Here is a 27,247-nt window from a genome sequence, read left to right on the forward strand (position 1 = left end):
ACAAGTAGGCAATTTGTTTGACTGCTGAAACCGCGTAGTCATTTTTGGCTTCCAGCTACAGCCCGTACATGCTTGAGTTTTGAAGAGATGTAAAACCGCTCTTTTTCTTCTTTTACCACTGTTGAGATTGGCATGTGCTAAGCAAGTCTAATGTCAATGCCACTTTAATGTTTATTTGCATTATTTAAGGTCAGTACATTGGTGCGAAGCAATGTGGCAAGATGCAGAGCATCAGCTGATGCCATGCTTCAGCTCCTCACAAAGTTTCCCTGCCTCCTGCCCTTCAGCAAATAATAAGCACAGTGTCTGAGACTCAGTTTTGTTAGAAATTAAGGTTTTGTTTCAGCCAGGCACTTAGGTTCCTAATTAAGCATGTGAGTAATCCTGCAGAAATAGGACAGCTCATATTGTTCAAGCTCGGCACATGGATAAATGCCTGACTGAGACGTGGACGAGGAGGTAAAACTAAGGAACGCTGTGAAATGTTCTCAGAGAGAAGGCAGTGCGTTTCTTTGCTGCTTTATAAAGGCAATGATAGAAATTTTTCCTCTCCGCTGGAGCGTCACTGAACAGTAGTCATAGGTGAGTTAAAGGAGAAGGCTTGAGTTCCTGACACGCTGCAGAATGAAAAGAGTATGAAGGAATTGGTGCTAGTCCTTCCATGGCAGAAGAGGAGTAAGTGTTGATTCTTGTGTGTCACCCCTTTGTTACTTTCGCAGATCAGCTTTCGGAATTAGACAGTTCTTTCTAAAACATAGTGTGGGATTTTCTTTATTCATCCCGTGAGACAAGACTTGTCCTCTAGAAGGAACAAAAGAGAGATGTATATTCTAACTAGTTACCCGACATCTCAAAGAAATGTTCCCCTAGAAATTCAATAATAAAGTTTTGTTAACTTGCTGAGTTCCAGGTGATTATGATGCTATGAATGCTGGCAAACTATATGAATTATAAAACTGATAAAGATGTTGAAGGGCCAATTAAAAGCTACTGCATTTTCCTATTGCAGTGCTGCACTTCAGTTTCATATTTAGTGTGTATTATTACTGTGCATTTAATTTGCATCCGATGCTGAACAAAAAGCTCCTCCCAGTCTAATGCTGTTCTTTAAGCAGTAATAATGCATTTTCTTTTTGCATGCAGTTGACTTTTTATAAGGTTAATTTTTTTCAGGGCTAAAACAATAATCGTTATGTTCAGGTGTCATCTTTTTATGATCATGGTGGGTTTGTCTCTAACCTGCCTGTCAGTTCTAAATGCTGGAGTAGACTGGGTCAGATGTCGATCACTGCTTACCACTGTGTTAAATAAGCCTGGTTTTCTATTATTGCAGTTAACCATATCCTTAGACATCGGATTCTATTTTAAGATTTTTCAGAGGCGGAGGGGTTAAAATGAGACAGAAAGGCAAGGCTTGTTTGCCATTCCAGCAAGTAAGTGAGGGGCACATGCTTTCTGAGCTCCTGACCATCCCCTGGACTCTGCTGAGGTCTCGGCAATGTCAGCCGGAGTGTGAGTGCCCAGCACTTTGGAAAAAAGTATATAATGAAATTGGGCAGAGCTGCAGGATGTTCAGCACTTCTGAAAATGAGGTCACTTAATGAGGTGTCTGCGCTCATTGGAACTTAGCTGTAGGGCACATTTTTCTCAAGTCACCTTAGCCATAATATTGCACTTGTATTCATAGCCCATTAGCGGGGTTTCATATCGCAATCATTTGAAGCAGAAACAGGAGAGAACCTTTCTAGGGAAGAACGCAGCTTTTGGTAGGGTCACGCTTGCTTTGCTCCTTAATACCTTAGTCTGTGAGATATTGCCTTTCCCTAGTTTTTCACTCACCTGGCCTTTCACTGCTGTTTTACCTCCTCCACCCTTGCCTTGCTGTGTGTCTTCACTGGGCATCCTTGGCTGCTGTCGGCCTGTCTGTCTCCTCTGTCATTTCTCTCCTGCTGAACTGCTTGGCTTCCTGTACCACGAGGCCAGTGGTGGTTCTCAGTCCTTTCCTTCTGTTCCTGATCTGTCTTCTCTCCTTCCGTCTAATGGTTCTGCATCTCTCTCCACTAGTTACACTGGCCTGTCTTTCTGTCAGTTTAGTGTCTTTCAGTGTAAAGCTAATATGGCCAAATCTGAATTCTTTATCTTTCCCAGGAAACCATTTCCCATCCGTGGTGGTTTCTGTGATTACCACCGTTCACGAGCTCAATCATGCTTGTTACCTGGGGCCATTTTCTCATCCTGCACATTTAAGGCAGTATATAATTCATTATTATTATTATTATTTATTTGTATAGCAATAATCTTACTACGTTTTCCTCTGATGTATTTGTAAATCAGATGTCTTTCACAGTTCAGATTATTGAGCAGATTAATTACCCCTGCCTCTCTGAGAATGACGGCAACCTTTTCCAGTCTATTCAAAACACAGTTGTTAAGATGATTTGCCTTCCTTGCATTCATCATGAATCCCTGCACTGATTCATCCCACTGCATCCTATCAGCATCCAGGTTTTTTGCGTTTGCTTTCAAGTCTTTCATATATCTGCCCTCTCCTATTAGTCATTCCTTCCTTTGTTTTGTGAAATGCTGACTCTTCTCCCCACCCTTGCTTCTCCAGTGATATCAGCCTCAGTGAGCCTTTTGGTCCTTTCGGAGAACCCTTTGCTTTTCTCATTTCTTACAAATGCAACACATCGCAAGGTAGGCTACACGTCACAAGGTAGGCTTCAGATGTGTTCTTCAGACCAGCTTGTTTTGCACCACAAGCTATCAAGGTTATCTTAGAAACAGCTTCACTAGCTTAATTTGCTCTGTCAGTTAATATTTAACAGGTTTGATTATTAGAAAGCAGAACTTTTATGAAGTGTGATTTTCCAATTAAAATTGAAATTAATAAATTGGGGAAATAAACCTTTTACTTTAAATATGAAGCAATCATATTCTTGCAATATTTTGAATCCTTACAGTTCCATTTCTTTGCTGGAAATGTATGGGGGAAGAAAAAAGTTACTATTTTCCTCTTGAATATATTTAGTCATAAGCATCAGTAACTTGCTGAATCAGTGGTTATGGTGATTTCAGACATTCAGAAATAGACTCTAAAATCACGATATTGGGCTCCAGAATAATGAGAGTGTTAAAAAACGGTCTCTAATTTTTGAAGCACATTTTTCATGCTTTCCTTGGCAATCCTTTTGGATACACAAGTCATTTGATCAGAAAAGAGTAAAAGGAAGGTTTTGAATCTTACTCAGCCACACAGCTGAAAGAGGTAAGAAAGACCACTAGTTGCCATGAATCTTGTGCAAAAGTAGAGGGAAGTCAGGCTGTGCTGAACGAAGGCAGTTAAATCCAGAACCTTAGTACAACTTCAGAGCTGGATCACATCCGTATGCATTAAAACTGATAGGAAGTATAAGAAATCATGAACTCTCTTTCTGAGCCCCTCTGAGGAACCAGGGATGAAGGCTGGGTTGGGAAAAGGAGAGGTTATGGTTTCTTCGACTCCGGCAGTAGCGGAGAGCATTGCCTCAAAGCTGTCACATCCCCTGAGTGACAAACTTGGGTGCAAGCCAAGGACTTCCCTGCTTCTCAGGCTCCATCCCTCCTAGCCCCATTCAAAGAGAAGGTGCAGAAGGTGGGAGAAGGTGCTGAAGAGTAACACCTACCATTTCAATTCACTTTCTGCAACTAGGCTCTTGTCTTTATCAAACCTACAGGCATTTATATTCCTCCTATAATCTGCCACCTTTCGGGGCATAATTCTGAGCTTCACAAGCATTATGAAGAGCCCTGTCCTAGAAACTTGGTTTTTTAAAAAAATTCGTAGACACAACATGTTCTTTCCAAATACAAGAAGGTCAGCATGCAGAAGGCCTTTCTCGAGGGAGGCAATCCAGACCTCTGGGATTTTTACTGGAGCTATGGAGAGACAGTCTGTCTGCGCTGGAATTGATTACTGTCATTGCATGTCAGCTTCCTCTCACGACTCTGGAGTGGAAAGGAAGGAGAGGATCTCATTAAATACACGCAGTGAAGAGGCTGGGGGCCAGGGTTCAGCGACTACCCCTAGCCTCGGGTCTTTCTCCTCCAGCCCTCAGAAGATTTCGCAGAATTGATCCAGGGCCATTTGAATAAGGCGTAATTGCTCTGAAAGGAATGTTTGCCTGCTTGGCAGTAATTGCCAGCAAATCTTGAAATAAATTATGAGATTGTGGTGAACCCTTTCAAACATGCTTGGCCTAATCCATGAAAACACTGTTGTTATTGGTAGGCATCCTGTTTTGAGTTGTTACAGCAAAAACGAGATTTTATCCTGAGATAGACCTAATAAATCTTTGTAGCTTGTCTTCCCTGGTATAGAAATGCAGGACAAGTACAAAAGGAGATAATACTTCTAAAAATTAAAACAATGTTCAGTTCAGCTAGTTTGTAGGTCAACAACCGATTTTCATATAAATTACTTTGATGCACTGAAATACGTCCGTTTGCCCTCATTTTCTTTACATCTGCATTTTTTCTTTGCAGCCTCTGGCTAAAAAGACTCATCTGAATAAAAGTTTGTGTATGTTGCTGTCTTCTAATTATCTGTACATTTTTGTGTTTGACAGTGTATCAGTTGCAACAGGAGGCACCACGTCCCAAGAGAATCATCTGTCCTCGGGAGGTCAGTTCTTCTTTCGCTCTACCTTGTTAAATCTGATGAATTGTCAGCAGCATATGATTACCGAAAATCTTTTGTACAGTCTGTGGGTAGTATTCACTTCAATTTTTCTGAGCCATTATTTTTTATAATAATTTTTCTTAAGGATCATTAATTAAAGCAGATTAATATTTGCTAGTTAGGCATGGAGGCCTCATTCTACTACCAGGAGTCCGTCCCTTCATTAGACAAATACTCATTAATCATTGCTTACTGTGCTTTTCTGTATGCTACCCAAAGTTTTGTGTTTCCTTGTTAAAAGGAAGGTGTATTTTCTTTCTGCATCTGCAGGATGCTCCGGTTTGTTGAGTGCATTCTGCCAAGGATCATGTTCAAGTTAAAATACTGAGCTGATAGCTGGAGAGCTCGGTTCTGTCACAGGAACTTTAAAGATTATAGGGTATTAAGAAATCTATAGGGCTGAAGGTTTGGCTGAGTCATCTTGTCTCCCTGTTTTCTTTTTCTGTATTTCTCTATTTCTGCTTAGTTAAATATGTCAGTTCCTCAACCCGCACAGCATAATAGTAATGGAAAACATATGTAGATGTCTCTGCTCAATCAATAAAACTGTGATAGCTTTATCTTCTGTAATGTCAGGGACAAATTTCGTGCAAATAGACATGTAATACTAGTAATAGAAATACTGAACGCATGAAGTGATTACACGAGGTATAAAAGATGATGTGAAAGAAGATGGAAACTGCGGTTCATTGGCGTGATGTATAGCTCTATTCTCAACCATCATCCTGAGCTCTGACCTGCTTCCCACACTGTGTTCCCAGTGAAGGAGGGCCCTTGCACAGCATCTGTCAAATATTAACAGATAACAGTCTCAGAACAGTTTTACATGGGGCAGAAGGCTTTGTACCACGACATAGGCAGATGTCCCAGGGTCATGAATAAGATCCACTGCGAAGCCAGGAATTGAATCCAGTTTTCCTGAGTCCATCCAGCATCTTAACTAAAAGGCCATTGCAAATTTTTTTCTCAAATGCCATCCACCAGTTGTTTCAGGGCAGGGGAGACAGGTCTTGGCCTCACACTGGAAGCCTTCAAGCCCTGTCAGTTTGGGATGGTCCCAAGGAACAGACGGAGGATGCTAAGGAGGGCAAGCAAAAAAACGGAGTGGGTGAACCCTCGTGTCATCCCTTCTCCCTGTCAAAGATAAGGCTCAGGTAGCCCTGTGGGACTCCAGTGCACGTGCGCTGAAGGGTTTTAGCTAGACCTTCCTCTCCAAAATTCTCATTCAAAACAAATGACAGATAGGTCTCTGTGGCTGGTATTCTCTAAAGGAGAAGCCATTCAGGTTTTTACTAAATTAATATCACATAACAGGTATTAAACTAGTAGTTGTATAGCTAAAAAGAGTTAAGGTAAATTATTGATTTACTTCCAGTGCAGCCTTAGAGGGGATTCTTTGCATTGAGATAATAGTTTGTCTAATATTTTATTTCTCTTTTTTCATACTGGAACTACTTTGAGGAAGAACTTGTCTTGAGAAATCTGATTAATAAGAATTGAATGCTGAGGAACCCTTGCCTACACTTTGAACTCACCTGTGTGGGTATGCAAGTGACTTGGTCTGAATAAGTTTAATCCAAAATTTATAATGCTAACTCAAATCGAAGCGTTTTTTAGCTTGCTTTCATGAATGATAATTAATACAAATCAAATTAATACGATTGCTACTCTCCTTTAAAAGTACATTAAAATGTGATTTTAAATTGGAGTAGCAATTGTATTCATGTTCCAGAATCAAGATTATCTACAGAAGTGGAGTAAATGTGAAATAGCAAACTCTTTACCACTGTGCTGTATTGAACTTGTTTCCTTAGACTCAAGAATATTATACAACTATATACAACTGAAATTATCCTTTACTCCCTTTTCCTGATGTTTAAAGACCGTACATATTTAGTTCATATTCAGGTCACTTCCAAAGATTTGCAGAAAGAAACTAAGATCGTATTATATTAACCAAATGAGCACGTAACTGACAAAGTGGTACATAACAAAATAAGTAAAAACTGTCTTATTCATATAATTTGGGTTTGGTTCTGACTAATGAACCATTTTTAGCAGCTCGCTTGGCAAACTGAAAAGATTCCTATTTTGATGTGGTTTGATTACTTTTTTTTAATTTGGTTAAACAACTGAAAAAAGAGATATTCAGGTAGGAATATGAAGCAGTATGAATTCCTACAAATGTGATCTTTGATTGACGTCTTGTTACTTGGATTTTGAGTCTTTGTGTAGATCAACTATATGTGTTCAGAGCCTGGTTGCTAGAAACACAGATTCTCTGACCCAAGATGGCAAAAAATAATCATACTACAACATAATTATGTGCTTTGTTTTTTATAAATTTATTTTTACATATAATTGCGAGGGGTGTCCCAATACCTAGATTGTTCTTTGTGGTATATTATTGCTTTTATATAAAGTAGAACTATATATTGGTTTTCGAGAGCATCACAGATTATTCTAGAGAGAAAATTCAGCGCTGTGTTCCTATGCCACCTATTAGCTTTTCCTTAACACACAGATTGTAAGGCAGGTGGTTTGGGGTTTATTTTTCATCTTGATTCTAGTTTGACTTCAGTGTAATCTGGTGATTGTATAGGCTTGCTTCACTAAAGGCGGTGTCTTAATAATTCTAAGTTTCTGTCAGATATATGGAAAAATCTCAACATCTAATTTTGTGTTATGTGTGTGAAAATATATTAATCTGCAATATGATAGTTACTTAGTATGCAACATGATGCTCATCCAACATCTGGAGAGCAGGTGTCAGTGGGATGTGTGAATGACAGTGGAAAGATTTATTTCTCCGTGTATGTATCATAGGAACTGGACTGTGTTGAGGGTGTTCCTTTGTATAATTTAGGATTCAAACTGCTTCAGACAGATGTAAAAAGTGCAAATAATTTTAAATCCTTCATGCTTATGGGAAGATGTCTTTCATTCATAACTGCCGAATGCTGCACTGGTTGCAAGGAAATTCAAGCATCTGCTGCAAACAAAATCTGTAACACCAACAGATAAACTTGCGAAGGTTTGGGGTTGTTTTTTTTGCTCTCACCACTTGGCATTTTCGTCATTCCTCCATCTTTTCCATTGCTGTCTTCCACATTCTCCGCATTCATTTGCTCTTCCATTACCTCTCTGTTACTCCATAGTCACGAGGGTTTTAGCCTCAGATCTCTGCAGTTCTGCCACCTGATTTGTGTGGATTTCTTGATTAGCTCTACTGTGGAGACAGAAATCACCTTTCCTGATACACAAACCGCCAGACTAAAAGCTGGGTCTGTAAATAAAACATGAACATTTATATCTTTGTGTCTTTGAGCTTTGTTATCATGATTTTCCTTTTCTTTTTTTTTTTGCCTGCATAAATATCTTGTCAGCAAAAGCAGGTCATCCCTGCAATGGGAATCATACTGAATGAACTGTTAGGGCTTCAGGTATCTAACGGCTTTTAATTAATCACCACTGGCAGCGAGACTAGTGTGAATATCCTACCTTCTCAATAACATTGGATTTCTGCCAATATCCTCATTTGTAACCATATTCCTTCCAGCAATGTTTTAATGATTTATTTTTTAAATAGAAAAAGTTTCATTTAAAAGCACCATTCAGGTGGAGGAGTAGCTTTTACATGTTGTGCAAGTGTGATGATAGGCACCAAAGAATCAGATTCATGTTGTGACAAAGTAGTATTATAAAGCGTCTTTTAGAGTTTATTATACAGAAATGCTGATAAAAAAATATATTATCAGAAAATAATTCAGGCATTCGACTTCCTGGTTTTATTCTATTGTAACATTTTAAAGAATTATTAATTTAAAGAAATATTTCTGAATTAGACTATTGAACATTAAAATATCTTTTAAAGAAATGTAGTTTTTAATAAAGTGAAAGAATTAAGGAAGGATAGTGACATTATTTGGGAATGGTTTTGGTTAAACAATAGGCTTGTTACAAATTCCCGTCACAGAGGGCGTGAGTCTGACCCGTGACTCTTGGATTACTTGTTTAGAGTCATTCAGATATTCCTACCTGTGAATGCTATTCCTGTTCTGTTCCAAGAAAGCCTTAATTGCTGACAGCAATTTTTTGAGGCCGGTGAGTTGTCTGCATAAGGTCTTGCATATTTTTAACAGTGTCTTGGCCAAGCCAGTGTCAGCAACAGTGAGAAACTTGTCTAAATTTCCCTAGTGTAGACAAAGCCTTAGAGTCTTAACTTATATTATTATGTAGGAAAATGTCAGTTAATTGCCTTCGTCGTCATTCTGAATTACAAATAGGTTGTGTCAGAAGCGGTAGAAATTATTGTCTCTGCCTTTAAAGCATCAAAATTATAGTTCCTTGATTAAAAGCAAATATGATTGCAAAAGGGGGACTTTTCTTTGAAAAAAATTACCCCTTTTTTTTTGCTTAAGTGATTGTAAGAGGGTAAAATAATGATGGCATATTCAGACTGTACTGCTGAGAGTCTTTCAATCTAACCATCCAGAGGGTCAGGAACTGTTTTGGCCCTCTGGGTATCCATTACCCGGATTTATCAAAACAAGTGTAGGGTTAGTGGCATTTCATAGAGCGTAACTGTTGAAATGGTCACTGGCAGGTTTATAATGATGTTGCCATCTTGTACACTACTAATAGAGAATATACAGGATCTTTACACATTTCCAAAACTGAACGACTGCAAATTATTCTGTATTAGGTTATCCTCAAAGTTTCTTCTGAAGCATGGGATTCAAACTGAGAACAATACAATGACTAGAATATAATTTAAACAACAGCAATATTGAAAAGCGTTGTAAAAATGCTGGTCACTTTTGTCAGTCCTGCTTTTGGGTGCAGAAATGTTTTATATTTGTACATAAGGAAAAGCTTTTAATGGCTCACTTCCAGAAATTAGGGAAGCTTGAGCAAGGTTGTTAAAATTAAGCCTTAGTAAGATGCTTGCGGAGTATATCTGTCTGGATAATAAGTATTTAATCATTGCAGTAAGTCGTCCATGAATTCCCTTATTCTGCTCACTTAGTGACCTTTACAAGCTGAATATTTTCTCTTTCTCTCTGCCCTCATCTTTCTAAAAGCAATGTCTATACTGTGGTAAAGTACTAGAGAGCTGTAATAGGTGTTGAAATTGGCCATAAAATCGGTGGTAAATAATAAGAATAAATGGGAATTTTCATGGCACTTGTTCAAATCGCTCTACTGCAAAAAGGCAGACACTACCACGAGAAGGTGTCTCTTACTGTCAGTCCTGAGAGCTTATCTAAGATAATTCAAAATATTGTATTATCTTTTCCATAGAAAGAAACTTCAGAACACACACAGCGACACACCAAGAGACCCCATTTGCCAGCAATTAAGTGAAAATGAGCAGAATTGTTCTGAAACCTATTTTCATTAATGAAAATGTTTGTACACATAAGACTTAATGGAGCCTGTATCTTCAAGTTCTTATAATATTGCTGCTGCTTTAATTGTGTTTTTATAATCCTGTCTTTATGATAGAACAAAAAGAAACAAGGAGGACGCAGCAGTAGTCTGTGGGTTGCAAATGAAGCCAAAGAGCAATTTTGAATAGACCTTGACAGAAGGAGGAAAGTTCTTCGGCTGAAATGGGTAACGAAAGTGGAAAGCCTGACTTGGACTGGAGGGGGCTGAACACAGGCCAGGAAGAGTCTTTGGTTAAATTGGCACAGAGGATGCGTGGAGTGTTGAAATGTATCCAGCATCCCTCTAAACTGGCCACATGCAGGTTTTCCTGTTAGGTTTAAAATGTGGGTTTGTACCCAGTGTCATTTTTCTGTGGTATCTCCACAGTGAATTTTGTCCCACAGAATGCCTGTGATGTGCAGCTATGGATGAAAGAAAGAAGGGAGGCTGGAATATTGCTTGCTCAAAATTCCCTTGTATTCATCACACAGAATCACAGGATGATAGGGGTTGGAAGGGACCTCTGGAGATCATCTAGTCCAACCCCCCTGCCAGAGCAGGGTCACCTACAGCAGGTTGCACAGGAACGTGTCCAGGCGGGTTTTGAATGTCTCCAGAGACGGAGACTCCACCACCTCCCTGGGCAGCCTGTGCCAGTGCTCTGCCACCCTCAAAGTAAAGAAGTTTCTTCTCATGTTTAGGTGGAACTTCCTATGCTCAAGTTTGTGCCCGTTACCTCTTGTCCTGTCGCTGGGCACCACTGAAAAGAGCCTGGCCCCATCCTCCTGACACCCAGTTGCCAATGTTTTTTTTCAAGGCACATTAAGGACTGACAGGAAGTCTCATCACTCCGAGAGTCCATGAAGTCTCACCCCGCTGCAGTAGTAGGGTGGTGGAGCACTCGGACGAAGCCACATCATCCTCGTTTTAACAGTCCATTGACTACTGAATGGAGCAGAAAGCGTTCTAATGATTCTGCAGGCGCCATAGTAAATATTTCATTTAAGTAGTTACAGCTAAACAAAACTAGAAACGTTTGTTCCACTTGAATTTCATCAAGTTTGATTTACTGGTGTTCTGGGTTATGATTTGCAAATAGGCAGATGTTCCTCTTTGTCAGAGGAATAGGGTATGAACCAGTTGGTGCATTTATTGATCACTGCAAAATGGCAAAGTTACAGCCATCTTTTTGGAAGACAGGATGGCAACTTCTGACTAATGAGCACAAACTGTATCTAGCTGTCTTCAGGGACTGATGAACTTGCTAATTATCCCTCTGTCTTTGCTTGAGAGCTTCTTGGGAAGTTTCACCCTCCTCTCCGTTTTTCCTTGGAAGTGGGTGATGTGTACGTGTGTGATTTTGCCATTCTCCTAATTTTTTATTTCCTTTTATCCTTGTTACATATCAGTCTCTTCATCTAGTTCTTTTATGTCAAATGTAAGTAGTTTTCAAGCCAAAATAAATGAAAGCCTGTTTCATATCTCGACCTAGATAAAGTTTATCAATAAGCCTATGTGTAGTTGAAAGTACTATGTGCTTGTACAGATCTACATACCTGTTCCAGTTTAGGCCGGTATTCCTTGTCTCTGGTTAAATAATATGTAGAAGGGGGTCTCACTGTCTTTGCTCTCTGACTGATACTTTGTGAGGTGTCTGATGTCTTTTTTCAATATTCAAGATAAGAAACAGAGTATTGAGCAGTTGATGAATTTGCATTTACTAATACGGATAAATATAGAAACTTTACACATCTGTCTGTCTTTCTTCCTATACTTTCTGTACGTGTATGGATGTAGCTACACACATAGGATGATCAGATCAGCCAGTTACATACGTCTTTTTGGAACATGGAAGAGAAGCAGGCATGAACGTGGTGGAGTTTGTATGGTTTTCAAACAAGGACTCCTGAATTTCAGGGTTCAGAATGAAAATTCAGAAGGTTTGCAGTGTAGGTTTCTGTTTATCCTTTGTTTCCAAAATATTTGCATATCTGTTTGAAATACCATCATGACTAACCAATATGTACTGACACATTGTAACTGCCTGGTACAAATTAGTAAGAGAGTGTGCGTGTGTTAGAGATGCTTTTATGAATAGTACCTCTCCTAAATAGTTATCAAAATATTCAGCTTCGTTGAAGTGAAAGCATCTATAGGTTACCATGTTGTTCATCATTTGGGAAATAAATATTCTCCTACTTAGTACTTTTCAGAGGAGCTAATAGGATCTCCGCATTTTCCAGACTCGGGTAAACAGCTGGCGCTGTCTAAGCTCCCTTATTCCCGTTCAGACTTTGCAGAGAGCCTGACTTAGAGAAACATCGGCGGTTCCCAAGTACAGAACAGTACTCATAAAATCAACAACAGGACAAAAACTGAATTCATATTATTCTTCTTCCTTGGATTTTTGCTTTCATCCTTCCCCTGTCGCCGTGCATAGATGTTCTCCGGGTGTAATGCAGTGGCAGCGTGCCTCACACCCCACAACGCTACGCAGGCCCTTCTCTAAGGCCCCCTCCTCCTCCTTTTCCACCCACCCCATCCACTCTTAGTTCTGACGGGTTGTTTCCTGATTTTCCTTCCACGCCTCCAGCCCATACCCGCGTTTATAACCAGTCTCCAGCATTATAAATGTTCGTTTGGCACATCGCGAGCACATTCACAGGCCACCTTGCTGAAGGACTGCGTGTTTACCTCAGATGGTAGCAGAGAGGTGGGTAGGAAGCATGGCTTTTGGGGATGTGTTAGGGTGGGTGACATAATGCCAGTAGGTTTGGGAAGATGTACTGTTGTGGCATGTCTCATAGGAATGTTTTAGCGCTTCTCACTGGTTATAGAACGGCAAGCAACATTTAGAGTATTGATACGGCTTACATCATTTATCTGCTGCTGCTGGGGGTATTTTTCCTCCCATTTAAATGACTCAACACATCATTCTTGAAAAAAAAGGCAGCACGGTTTGAATTCCACATTTAAATTGTTCATCTTGCACTCAAGGTAACATTGATATTCCTTCTTACATTTAATGATGCCCTTTCTGTGTGAGTGGAAGCTGCATAGCAAAATAGATGACTCCTGCTTTTGCTGTTGAAGTTGTTTGAACCTGACCCTGTCTCCCCTGACTATTTAGCAGCAGCCTTCTTGATTAAGATTTATTTCAATTTATTTTAGCTCATGTTCAGGAGCACATTATTTTCTTTACTAGGTGAGAAAATAGTTGTTTTTTTCTCATTCAGTCTTGCTCTTTTCTGTTAGAGCTGAATATACACAGAAATATATTCTGTTTTAGTAGCAATAGCAGACGTCTGTGTTGGGGGAGATTTTTGTTAACCTTCTGGAGTTTATACTGTTTTGTCTGGTGTATTGATTATTGGCTGCTGGACAGTTTGCTCAAGGTCATAGATAGGGAAAAAACCCAAGTTAAAAATACCCTCAGAAAGGATGCCTTAAAGCAGCTCTTTTGAAATTTTGGTATAAGCAAGTAAGCAAATGAGCAAACCCAATTATTTTTAAATTCTTTGTCTTTAAAAATGATGGAAATAACCTTGACCAAGTGGAAATCAGCCTGCAGTCAGTGCCACAGTAACTGGCAGAGCTGCTTGTTTGTTCCCATGTTTCCTTGTGATGGGTCGTCCTGCAAACGGGTCGATATGCATCTTACTTTCTCCATAGGTTACAGCGCTGATTTTTGTGAGTTAGGTAAGCGGTGACCAGTTTATCACTTGTGGGTTTGGCTTTCTCCTCTGGAACAGTTCACTCAGTCCACTACCTTCTCCCTGCTGCCTTCTCTCCTGAGAGCCTCACAGAGCTGGGCAGAGACATGGTATTATTGGGGGTTTGTATGTGATTTATACAACCTATTCAGTCTGCTCCCTGCAAATCCCTCTCTCCTGAGAGCAATCCAGGCAGAGATGAGGAATAGGCTGGATCATGGTATATCGGGGAGGGAAGAAACTCAAGAGGTTGTCATCCCTGCATCAAGGTGAGATGCATGTCCCCTTCTTAAAGCCTTTCAAGGTTGAAGATTTCATGACCGCCTCTGCTTATTTATTTAGTGTTTAATTATTTTTAACACATTCCTAAGATCTAAGCTCTAGGTTCTGTTTTGCAGTTTAAGCCTATAACTTCTTGTCATGTCTAGTAAGCACACTGTGCACAAATTCTTTTATTTCCTCCTGAAAGTGGCCTTTTTCGTACCTGTCTGCTGCAGCCCCTCTCTGTCTTCTCTTCTTTAGGCCTTTCATGTCTTTCACGTTTGCCAAAACCCCGGTTATTTGTTCCAGTCCTTCTTGAGACATGGTGCCCAAACCCACACTCGGTATTCCAGCTAGAGGCTTTCCAAGTGGGCATTGCAAGGAGAGGACACTCTAAGACACTCACAGGTGTCTTGTTGACTCCAGTCTTGGTTTTATACCCCAGTATAAACCAGGTTTTGGCAGTTTTTGCAACAGACAGCATCAGGTGATTCATGTTCATTTTATGATCTGTAACGATGCCAGGATCATTTTCTGCGGAGACCTGTCTAGTCGCTGCCCCTCCAGTGTTTTGAATTATTTTGACATCTTGCTCCCAGCTACTCTCTTGTCCTGGAGGCACCGTAGTCCCTCGCCGTCACCTGACTGAATGTGCATCCATCGAGTGGCCATAACACCGGCATCCCTGTGGCTCTGTGACTGAATGACAAAAGGAGATGCAGACTTCCAAAACCATTCATGTCGCCTTTCTGGAGAGCCTCAGAAACACGGGCGGTGCCGGTGGAATATGTTCTGGGGGTGGGTGCGTTGCTAGTTTCTTTCCGAGGAATGTCTTTGCTCCTCCCTCATCGCACAGCCAAAGTACATGAACATACTCGTGTGCTGGATAGGCTTGTCATATGAAGGCGGTCCCATCAGTCATGCTGAATGCCACTGACTGAACATCTTAGGGGAGAAGACCATCTTTTCATTATGTATGTATGTGGTGAGTGTCTATAATTGGCCTATCCTTGGCCAGGGACTACAGATGTTACATTGCTGCTAATCCTACTAACAAAATCAGCAACAGGCTTTATGATATGGTACTTTTTGCAAAACCAAGAGTTGATTCTCTTTGAAAACACTGGTGCCAGAGACCCTGATAAGGTAGTAGTAAGAAAGTGGTTAAAAGGTAGATAAATATTTCCCTTCAAAAAGAATGTTCTCCTAATTTAAATTGCTTAAGAGTCATAGATGTGAAATTATTTGGAATTCCTTTAAGAAAAATATGGAGGCAAAAGAAATTATAGAAGTAATGAAATACAACATCATTTTTTACTTCATTCCATTTAATGGTGGCTTACAGTCTTCCTTAATCCTTTTCGGTTGTTAATTGTAAGGCTAAGGTTTGCAGTTGGCTTAGGACAATTCTGCCAAAAGCTGAACAATTCAGACAGTAAACTCCTTTTCTGTACAGTTTTTTTTTACTGTGCTTGTCTTGAAAGCTTCTCTTCCAGCTCTTCTGTTTCTCTCTATGTCAAACTGAGCTGAAAAACATACTTAAATCTAGTCAACTAGAATTACTGAAAAATAATTAGGATTGTTCCAAACAGAAAATATATCAGATTAAACTTCCTTTGGGAAAATGCCTCACTGCCTGCTCTGAGTGAACACGCTGACGTTATTAACTCTTGGATCTTCTTTCTCTGCTCCTTTTGTGTACTGGAGAGAAGCACAGAGAGCCAGGTGCAGCTACCCACCTTATTGTTTCCCTTCCCCTTATATATTTTCTTCATGGATATATTAAGGCAGTGGTTGAAGTAGGTAGATATACAATGTTATGCTGTGCTGGCCCTGCTGAATTACAGACAGATTGCTGTCCTAGAGGGATTTCTAAATTTTCATTCCAACATTTCTAGATTTCAGCTTTGGCCACAGGACGAGGAAATACGTCTTGTGCAATGAAGCTGAAGGGAAATTAAATTTTTCTGAAATTAGGGTTATCTTATTTCTGTGGTAGTACTTACGCTGAAAGAATTCTTCAGGGTATCTTCAAATCTTCAGTGCAGTGTGGCTTGGATATCAATGCTTGCAATGAAAATCTATCACATTAGGGGATGCTCACCTCCTGCCTGCATGATTCCCAGTAGTTCTGTGATGAGTTCCCTTGCAGAGTGGTGTAGGATTTTAATACAATAATCTGTACATTAGCAGGAGTGTGTCATGCCAGGGCTAAACCATCCTGGCCAAAAGAGGAGCCACAAATCCCAGGGCATTAAAATTCAGTAAACTTCAAAATTATGTAAACCTAATATATTGAATTAGCTTAGATAGCTAGTGTATTTTTTTGAAGAAGGCTTATTTCCTCTCGGTGTTGACCTCAAACCCCAGTACATCTTGAAAAATATGCTGTAACATCGTAAAAAAACTTGTAAAACTAGACCAAGTGTACAAGTCAGGGGGTGTTTTTGGGGTGGGGAGAGGAAATCAGGTTTGGCAGGCTGGGAGTCAAGGCAGAGTCTCTCAAACATCAGCTTCCAAAGGCCTTTGGAGAGTGCCAGGAGGGACCCGTGCCGCGTTCCATTTCTCTTTGAGCATGCTTCAAGATTAGATCTCATTGAATGTTGCTGGCTTCATAAGAGTGCTGGATTAGTAGTAATTTAGGCTGTTTCACCATACATCTTATTTCCTGATCAACTTGACTTTAGTTTTAAACAATTTTGGCATTCACTGCTGATTCCTAATTTGTACAACTATGAATTTCCGTAGTAATTTTCAGTATTTTCCCCATGGTGTCTGGAACAACGACCAGAAGTGCCTGCTCTGCAACAACATTTTTGGTCTGAGATTAGCAATAATACTGTTTTCTAAGCCAGAAAATCACCATCTCACATTTGAATCGAAAGCTGCCACTTACTTTTAGTGGAGAGAGAGAGAATCCATTTAATCTATCCTCTGTATGGGAGTAGTAAAAGCAAGCTGTGGAGCTTTTGTAAGGCAAAATATATTTCCAGTAGTGAAAGACCTATTTTTTGCTTATGTAGTTTTCCTAAGTTTTGTACTTTGGTTTTGTCTATTAGCATAAATGATTCAAACCCTCTGATCTCTCCCCTTGCTCAGCATCTAAAGAGGTGGGCCAGAGTGATGGATAAAACCAACGGGTCACCTGGGAAAGGAGGCCCTTGTTCCAACAAGGAAATGGTGAGGGCTCCATGGAAAGTGATTAAAGTGTTTTTCATAGCCATTATCAATGAAAAAACCCTAAGTGTATGTGTCCTCAGAATAAAGCTGATTATTCTGGGCTCCTACCACCGGGAAACAGTCACTTTTCTACCTGTGAATTTGCTTTTCTGTCCACAGCTATGAATTCTCTTGGGCGCATCTGCCTGACTTTGTGTGTGCAAACCCATTTATAGCAGGAAAAGGGAAAGTTAATCCCAACTGAATTTCAGTCACCTTTGCCTTCTAGGATATATAGAATTTCCCTTGAAGTTTGTACAGAGTCTGTGGTCGGCGCAAAACAGAGCTACTGGCTCCTTTGATACTTTTAAGCCTCTGCTCCATCAATTGTGCAGGCTTTTGGTTTGTTTCCAAGTTCAGTCCAACATTCCGGTTTTGATCTAGAGACCCTGATGTTATTTTGATCTTTTATCTCTCTGTAACTTTGTTTCCTCGTGTTTGTTCCTGGCAGTGAACTTGGTTAGGAGCGAAATGATTATTTCAGGCTAAAAATTGCGGTGAGCACAGGAGAGGATTTTTAGATTCTGGGACACCCGGGTGGTCCGGTGGATCATTTTAGGGAATACCACAGTATCTTTCTTGCCTACAGCCAAATGCTGAAGTTGTGACCATTTTAGACATGTGGATGCTAAAAGATGTTGGAGTGAAGGTTTCTGTTTTAGGGAGGAGGGGGAAGAATATAGGATTCGATGGGCTTCATGTGGATTTTCAGAAGAACAAGTCTTTTAGGTCATGAGCAGCAGGAAAAATGGAAATCGCAGTGTCCAGGGCAGTTCAGTCAGTTGCCGGTTAAATGATAAAATTTTCACAGATAAATTTGTGGTTTTGTACAAATGGAGTTGTGACAAGGATACAAAATGTGCCTTCATTTGCTCAAGGAGTTATTTCCAGATTGTTTTTATTCTTTATACACATATATATTTATATTTTTGAGGGAACTTGTGCTTACAGGTGATTTTGAGGATGCGTGCTAGTACTGTTAACTCTTCTGTCTTTCTGAGATAGATTGAAAGTGTTGCGTTTTATTCTGTGTGTACATACAATCAAGGCACATCTATATTTTTAAAAAGAAGCAGACTGTGAATCCTAGATGAAAGTCATGCTTTACCTTTTGTGGTGTAAAGGATTTATTTGGCTTTCTGTGGGAATAAAAGTTTATCTGTTTGTTCCTTGTCATCATTTTCATGTGCTCAGTGGCCTTTGTTTCCATGAAAGAGAAGATTGCATGCGATGGTCTCAACTAACCCAGCTTCTGATACTCATTTTTTAATTAAGTTCCCAGATAAATATACGCTTTGGGGGCACATTAAGGTCTATAAGGATGACAGGAAAGCAGCACAGTTGCAACATAATAAAGTCATATAGGGCTACTAAAGATGAACATATGAACAACCTCCTTTCTGAGGTAACGTGGCTTTTTCTTGATTTTTTCTTTACTTATAAAAATATAAAGTTTAAAAAAAAAATTAATTAATACCCTTTCTTCTCTGAGTTGCCGTACATGCACATACAAACGCAGCACTTGAACTTGGCGGTTCCTCTGATTTCTCTCTCTTTTCACTTCTGCGATTGCTTTTTCCTCTTATTCCTGCCCCTCAGAGCTCAAAGATGTTTGCATCAAGGTGTTATTCCCAGGCAGGAGTTTCAAGGGTGTGATACTGCTATTGTTAGTGCCATGCCAGAAGAGAAATGCCAAGCTGGGAAAGGAGCGCAGCAAGGACTTGATTGAACTCCCATAGGTCTTCCATTGAAGATTCTCATTATCTTGTACAGACTTTCGTTCGTCTTGCGCTGCATTGTAGCCTTAGTGACTGCAGGGTAGAAAATCAGCTGCTTCAATTTAGTGCGTGGCATGTAGATTATTGAATCAAAAATGTCACATTTACGCATTTGCTATTCAGAAATAAAAAAAAAAAAACCTTCATCAATTTAAAGTTTTTATGAGTGAAATAATGAGATTTAATCAAAATAAGGACACGGTCCTTGTTTCCAGTCAGATAAAATGATGCAAATTCATTGGTTTTATCCTAAAGGATGAAACAGTCTTGAAACTGCTATTTTTTTACGTGTGCGTTGGTATGTATGAAGCAGTAATTCCATTTATATGGGCAGCTTTCCTCAGGTATGCACTCACTCAGATATCATATTTTTTCAATAATCAGGAGATTTTATGTATTTCTTGCATTAAGTTCTGTCATGCTCGTGCATGAAAATGCTGGCTGAAGTGTGAGAAGACACTATTGAGAAGTGCCATCGCTGGAGAGAGAGCATCTCTTTATAAAGATGTTTAAACGCACGCATATGTATGAATACACCTGAAAAAAAAAGAAAAAAAAAAACAAAAACACCTGACAATTAATTTGTAATGGTCAGATATGTAATAATGGCACAAGCCTGTGTGCAGGGTGAGGTCCCTCTGTGAAAGCTGGGGCAGCCGTGCCCCCTGCTGGCATCTCCTGCCCTGCTGTGGGAGGCAACGGCTGGAGAAAGATGAAATCAGGGGCTGGGGAGCTTGCTTTTTGCCAACCTGGCAAAAACATGGGGTTTTAAAAAGGAGTCAAAGCCTCAGAGTTTCTAGATAAGAACGTGGCGTTCCTAGTACTTGGTTCAAAGCTCTTTAAAATAAATGGGAGTCCTTCCAAGAAACTTTCAGGGGACTTTGGGTCAGGCCCGCAAGTTCTTGAGGCTTCAGGGAATTTAAGACTAGGTCTAAATCCAGAAACCTTGTTTCTCCCAAGGATATTAAATTTTTTATCTTTGCTTAGTAGCCGCATATAGGCAAAAAGTGTTTTTAAGAAGCTAATGCGTGTATAACAAAAACAGTCTTATTTTATAGTATAAATATTAGGTTTGCAAAACTGTAGTAAACTATTCTTTATCTATTTCCTCAGATTTTATACATGTATTTTTATACAATTATGTCAGTTTTTTTCACCATTAAGATGTGTTACTCTTCCTAGAAATCCATCAGTAAAACCACCTCTGATATTTCCATTTTTCTGTTCTTCTGTGCAGTCGTGTTCCAGTCACAGTTTTGAATCTGCAGATCACTTACATGGGTGCAGCAGTCCTCATTAGTAATCAAGCGTACTTTATTTTATGTCGCTTATTTAAAATTGAGTATGTTTTTAACATTTTTTTCCTTTCTTTCAAAATTTAGGTGGAGAACAGACCAAAGTATTATGGAAGAGAGTAAGTATTTTACTCTTTTAAGTATCTGTTGAGTGTATCCTGAAGTTGTTGTTCTAGAACTAAAATAAAAAGACACAGTGGAGGTCTGACAAAATATTTTATTTTACCTTTCGCTTCAACTGGGAGCTAAATGTATTGAAAGCCTTGCAATTTAGCTGTATTACAGTTCAGTAACGCTGCTCACAATCCACGGACTGTGCTGCTGTGTAAGCCTGCATGTTTATTTTGCTTTTCTCAGGACAGTTTGGGAAAAAATTACTGTGTGGAGTATTTCTTCCTTTTGTTTTGGTTGTCACTTTAACTTCCCAGTGGTCCTGCAATGGCATGGGGAGGAGAGAAGCAGCTTACCTCTCTCACTGCCTTTTTGTGTAGGTTCCTTTACTTTCTCCACCGTACGTGCTTGTGGAAGTACACGTCTAAATGCTGTTCTCCCTGCTAAAGTTATGAGGTCTGAAATACCCAAGGAGGAGGTGTATTCTTTGTTGTGAGGAAAATATCGGACCACTAGAGTATAATTCCTTTGTGCTCAGCAGTCTTCTTGCCAATAAATAGCTTGAAAGGGGCTGGATCCTGCATCGGCGTGGAGATTTGGGCAGGTGACGTTGAGGGGAAAAGACACTGCGGTGACCACCCAGACCTTCTCGCTAAGCAGCGTTCGCAGAGCTGCTGTTTGGCCTTTACTAGGGTAATCTGCTGAGGCCCTAGCCCTTATCGCTAGCTAAATTACTTTCATCCCATGCTCTATTTTTTCTTCCATCCCAGACACATCATCTGTGTTTAATGATCCTCTTCTCCTATCAAAAAGCTCAAGAGCCACTAGCTTTGCCCCTAATTACTGAAGTTTCATTTTTTAAATATTATCTTTGACAACGGGGAATTCAGATCTAGCCACTCGAGTACAACAGAGCTGAAGACAGTACCTACCAGAGTAACCCATCGCGCTCCCTACAGCAGGACTTGTAAAACCATTACAGCAATCTCTAAGCCAGGAACCTGCCTGGCTGTTGACATTCTGCGGGTTTGTGGGGCGTTGGGGCTGGCAGGAGCTCTAAGAAGGCATCTCGGTGAACCTGCCAGGGCAAGATCACGTTAGTTACTATCATTTGGAAAGATTTCAGGACCACTGGGGACAGTCCTATAAAAGCAATTGACTCAGTGCTCAGTAGCGCTTGGAAAGAAAATCAGAGATTTCTAGGGAAAGAAACAGAAAATACATTATTATATTACTATATGAATCTATGATGTGGCTGCATTTTAAATAGTGCATGTAGTTCTGGTCCCTCGCTACCCCATCCTCCTGCCTCCTTTTTAGAAAGGTTAAAGAAATGAAAGGTACGGAAAGGCGCAACAACGGTGGAGCAAAGGAATGCAGCTCCTGCCGCGTGAGGAAAATGCACAGGTCTTCCTCAGTGGATGTCCACGAGAGGGACATGCACAGTGTCCCTCTCAAGTTCATTGCCACAGGGTGCGGCGGAGGCCGAGAGCATAAAGATATTAAAGGGTTTACAAGTGAGATTCTCAGAATCATGAAGGGTAAGGTCACAGCTGATCGGACACAACTTCTGGCTATACCCGTGATGGATGGACAGGGATGTGAAGTGAAAGAAATATGTCACTGCTTCCTGTACTCTTTCCGTAAGCAGTTATTGTCAGCTGCTGTCAGAGGCAGGCGTCTGAGTTCAGGAGATCTTCTACTGCGTACAAGCTGCCTTTATGCCATTATATAAATGTAGCAAAAACATCTGTGAGAAAGCTTGGATTCCGCAGTAATCACCCATGGTTGAAGAAATTTCACAGGTGCCCCGCGTGTCCTGTCCCAGCAGTTTCTTTAATCGATCACCAGAAGAGCTCTTTTATCTAATATCTAACCTAAAGCCTGCTATATTTTATAATGAGCTTTTGGTGGCAAATAGCCTGTGCGCATTATTTTTAGCTAGAGTTATGAATTACCATGAGTTTACTGGTAAAGACATGCTCAAATTATGTCATCTAGGGGATGCTCGTTTCAATTTGGATGTGGCAGTAAATGACTGTGTCCCCACCAGTACAGACTGAAAGTATGAGTCAATTTACATCATCTTGAATAGAAAGTCACAGTGGGAAGATCACCTAAGCCTCATATTTCCAATATGTATTAGCAGTGAGAAGACAACATAAAGAGAACAGAACAACAATTGCATTCGTAGCCAATGTGTTTTTCTTCTCTTTCACGAGCCAGAGGCAATGTTAGAAATGCGCCACTTCATACGTGTTGTCAGAAAAGAGAAAATGCTGAAGGGCCAGTACATTTTAGTGCCTTTTTTTTCAGACAGCAGCAAAAATAGAAACTTTCAAAACCTCTGAGGATCCCCTCAGAGACTTAGCAGTTAGCAAAATGTGTGTAGGAGTTAAGACTCAAACTGCCTTAAAGACTGCATTTGTACTTATGGAGAGATCACCGCTAAATATTGATTATTGTGCGGTTAATTGTGCATCATGGGGCCTCCTTCTTTCTTAAATTAGTAATGACAAAAGAATTGGAGAAGTATTGCTTTTTTCCAACACTGAATGAGCAACTCACTGAAATACAGAATATTTTTCCCAAGGGTACTCTGTATCTTCTTCTACTTTAATATATGCAAGATAGAATTTTGAGTAATTGCTGCCATTTTTTTATCTCAGTTTCCCTTACAAATTTGAGGAAGCAATGTTAATATAGAAATGAAGCAAACTGATAGTAGGAATGACGTCTCATTTTAATTTTAAGTCATCTCCTTTTTAAAAAAAAAAAAGGGCATTTGTGCCTAGTTTTCAATTCTGTGATAAGGGCTCTAGAAAAGAAACAAGGAAGAGGGGCATAGACTCGTAGAGGAGAAAAGTTGTGAAAAGATGGGGCATTTACAGAAAAAAATCTTTGGGTGTGGTTGAAGTATCGTACTGGCTTACACTGACTGAAACTGCATATAGAGCGTAGTTTTTGCTTTGCCTCTGTGCTGGACTTGCCCAGGCTGCATGACTGTCCTGCCACTTTCAGATGCTTGGACGCTGTCCTGATGGCTTAGATGACGATGCTCTGCAGTGCAGAAGTTTTTGAGTGGTTTCTGGGGTGGAGGGGGAGGTGTTTCTGGTCGGATTGTTCTGTAAGTCACTGAAATATCTTCCTTTAGGTTTCACGGGATCATTTCTCGGGAGCAAGCAGATGAAATACTTGCTGGCGTAGAAGGAGCGTATATTCTTAGAGAAAGCCAGCGGCAACCCGGCTGCTATACTCTTGCTCTCAGGTAAATGCTGTTTTAATGGAGGTTTATAGTTCAAATGTAAATGTGTTTAATGGAGTGATTATATCAGTCCCTTTCGAATGAAGTCTGTGTCCACTGTTACTTAATCCACTTCACGGTGTCAGAGTGATTTTACACCCTCTTGTCAGCAGTGTGACCATCGCAGTACTACAGCAAGTCAGTCACTCCTTTAGCACTTAGCTAGGAAGTCCCCTTTCAGAAGCAGGCTGTGCCTCTTGTCAAAATTTTTTCCACGTAGGGTAGCCTTTACAACCTTGAGTGTTGTAAAGATGGAGCTTCTCCTAGAAAACGGTGTAAGAGATGTGAGTGAGTACAGGACAGGGGAGTGTCCCGGCAGAGGACACAGCCAGGTTGTCCTTGGAGATCAGTGATGTGTTACACACAAACATCAACAACTGTCGGCAATAATAACCCTGGATAAACGTGAAAAATCATGAAGTCCACTGGCTGACCAGCTGTCGAAGGCAGCATACTGGTCTTCAGTTTTCTTCCCTAACTGGCATTCAAGTTTGCTGTAGAAATACAGTGTGAAGCATGGGATGCTACTGCTCGAAGAAGTAAGAGTCTGCGATTCAACTGAATGAAAAATTGAGTGGGAGCCCAAGCTACGACCCCACTGCCCTTTACAGATGTCTTTCCTTGAAAATACAGCCACTCCTGGCTTAGCCGTGCCATTCAAAACCTGCCCACGCAACAGTCGTAAAGCTGCTGTGGGTTCGTTGCAAGAGGACAAGATATTCTATTGGGTTTTGATGAAACAAACTCCTTGGCAATACTTTACAATGTTTCTAGCATTATTACTTCTGTGGGATATACACAAAATAAAAGTCTGCATTTTTACCCTTCTGCTGGTAAGCCAGAAGGAAAAATCCTTTAAGGAGTTACCCCAAGTAGCTGTGATACACTGCTGAAATCATCCTCAGAAATCGTATTGATGTGCAGATGGTAGAGCTGGAAAAGCTGGTACGTCGTGCCAACTAAAAAATGGTGTAAATTAAAAGCAACTTTTGTCAGCTGAAAAAGAACAAACATAATTTTTTAGGGCTTTGGAGAGGGATTCCAAAATAAAGAATGAAAGGATCTACTAAAGGATGGGGATTGTGGCAAAGTGCCTGTTGTTTTGACACAACAGCATGATTTCTAAATCCATCTGGACAATTATTTGTAGAATTAAAAACTGAATTAGATTATAAATTGGGAATTCATATGAAAAGTGTGGGCGAAAGAATAAGAGGCTTCAACAGTTTGATTTGAATGCCCAACAAAGTATGCAGAGACATGCACATTTGATGCAATATAAGGACCATCTAATGTCGTATCTTTGAATCCTTTAATCAAGAATTGGATTCCAACCTCGGTGTTATAAACTGAATGTGCTACTACAGCACAATGGTTTTTAAAGCACTTCAAAAAACACCCCATAGGTTACACCTGCCATAAATAGGGCCAGAGTTATCCCACAGAACTTTGGGTGTTTAATTGGGAGCTTGATTGGAATTAGGAGCTCGATCTCCCAGGCTTCCTGCAGAGCGTGATTCAGCCCCTTAGGATTTGAATTTCTTGCTAGAGGTGCCCATCTCTCTTCATTGACTGTAAATGTGCCCATGGTGGTTAAGCATCCACTTTCTGCACCTCAAAAATGTTTCAGGATGGAAGAGCCCCTAACACAATCATGCATCCTAGTATAAGGTCTTGTGAATGCAAACCATGCCTTTCCGATCGCTGCGGTAGTCCCTTTAGGATTTAGATTTAAACCACGTATGTCTGGGTCACGTAGCTTGTTGCGCACACTTGGCCTCAGTTCTGTAGCCCAGTCCAAGTGATGCAGTCAAGTTTGGGTTTGAACTTGCGTTGGTCTCTCCACAGAGATCCAGTTCCAGCCAAGTGCATATTCCATATGTAAACCAGACACATAGACTCATCAGCGAAATTGCCTCCTAAGTGTTTTGCCAGTCTCCTTCTTACTCTTGCCTCTCTCTCTTTCTTCTCTCCCTCCTTTTTTCCTGGTATTTGCAGATTTGGTAATCAGACCTTAAACTACAGGTTGTTCTATGATGGGAAGCACTTCGTTGGGGAGAAAAGATTTGAATCAATCCATGATCTAGTTACAGATGGCCTGATAACATTGTATATAGAAACAAAGGCTTCTGAGTATATTTCCAAAATGACAACAAACCCCATCTATGAACACATTGGATACGCCACATTGCTTAGAGAAAAAGTGTCCCGGAGGCTGAGCAGAACGAAAAACGAATCAAGAAAAGCAAGCGTAACAAGTGAAGAAAATACCCCGGTTGAAAAGGTAAGTATTCAGTTTAAAATTTTGGCAATTAATACCAGTCTTTCTATCAAATCTGAGGGAAAGAAGTGTTTTGTCTAAAGACCTGTTTCTTTTTTACTATACTTCATTAAGTGTTACTATCCCACTGAAAAGTTTATATCCCGTTAATGTGATCTTGGCTCCAAACTAATATTTGACCGGAGCTTATGACAGAAGCTTTCTGATAAGTACCAAATGCAAATGTTTTCACTGTTAAACAAAAAAATAAAATATATACATAGATATATCTATACTGGTTAACTTAGGAACTGCATCTAAAATTGTTCACAAGTTATGTTTCTTTGTCCATGTATACTCAAGCATATTCCGCAGTAGGATTACGGAACTGGTTCCCACTGACCCTTCACCACGGCTCAAGTTTGTTATATTTCCATTCACAGTGCAAAGCTCCTCTTTTCTGCCAAGTCTTTGGTGGATGGGTCTCAAATTGGGATAATTGTGTGTTTTCTTCCCTTTCTTCTCATGGGTCTGAAATCGGGATATTGTGTGTTTGCCTCCCTTTCTTCTCGCTCTTCTCATTTGAAGTGGGCTTTCCTTGATCTCCGTCTCTCGTGTGCCCGTATCCCATAGTGTTGTGTGGACTAGGATTTATTTACCTGATGAGAAATTGAGAATTTTGTGCAGTTAGCCGCCATCTGAAGATATAAAATTAGAAATTCTTTTACATAAGAGAAGCAGTCTCGTAAGCAGTGACATGTGGATATTTTCATTTCCCAGGTGGTAAGGCAGTAAGAACTGTCAAACCAAACTTTTTTTTTTTGAGTCTAGTGTTTGTGCTGAATTGACTTACTGACATTTGTAAGAGTATTTACGCAGTGTAACTGATGATTGTAGTGTTCAGTGTGCCGGCTAGCTGGTTGGGAACTAGAGACGGTTTGTATTTGGGAAGCAGGGAGTGAATTTGCCATCAGATAATAATACTGAGCATGAAACAGACCAGCTTTTTTATGCGTATCCTCATCACTCCAGGACATTCCTAGCATAGGTTGTTACCTGTTGGGTTCACATATCTGCATCGGCTGATTATATACTGGTTTGGATTTCTCAGTAGTAATAATTGATCAAGTAGCTGACCTGACATGTAAACCTA

The 27,247-nt window shown here is 40.2% G+C and overlaps 1 protein-coding gene across 1 annotated transcript in view; it reads left to right on the forward strand.

The window, feature by feature from the left end:
• Positions 1-27,247, forward strand: part of CHN2 (chimerin 2) — a 167,303-nt gene that overhangs the window by 71,347 nt on the left and 68,709 nt on the right. The window contains exons 3-6 of the mRNA XM_063325096.1: positions 4,608-4,663; positions 20,507-20,538; positions 23,685-23,798; positions 25,833-26,118. Coding sequence (XP_063181166.1) covers positions 4,608-4,663; positions 20,507-20,538; positions 23,685-23,798; positions 25,833-26,118 — 488 coding nt within the window. The remainder of the gene's footprint in view (positions 1-4,607; positions 4,664-20,506; positions 20,539-23,684; positions 23,799-25,832; positions 26,119-27,247) is intronic.

Source organism: Chroicocephalus ridibundus, chromosome 2 (assembly GCF_963924245.1).
Source record: "Chroicocephalus ridibundus chromosome 2, bChrRid1.1, whole genome shotgun sequence".
NCBI classification, from domain to species: Eukaryota; Metazoa; Chordata; class Aves; order Charadriiformes; family Laridae; genus Chroicocephalus; species Chroicocephalus ridibundus.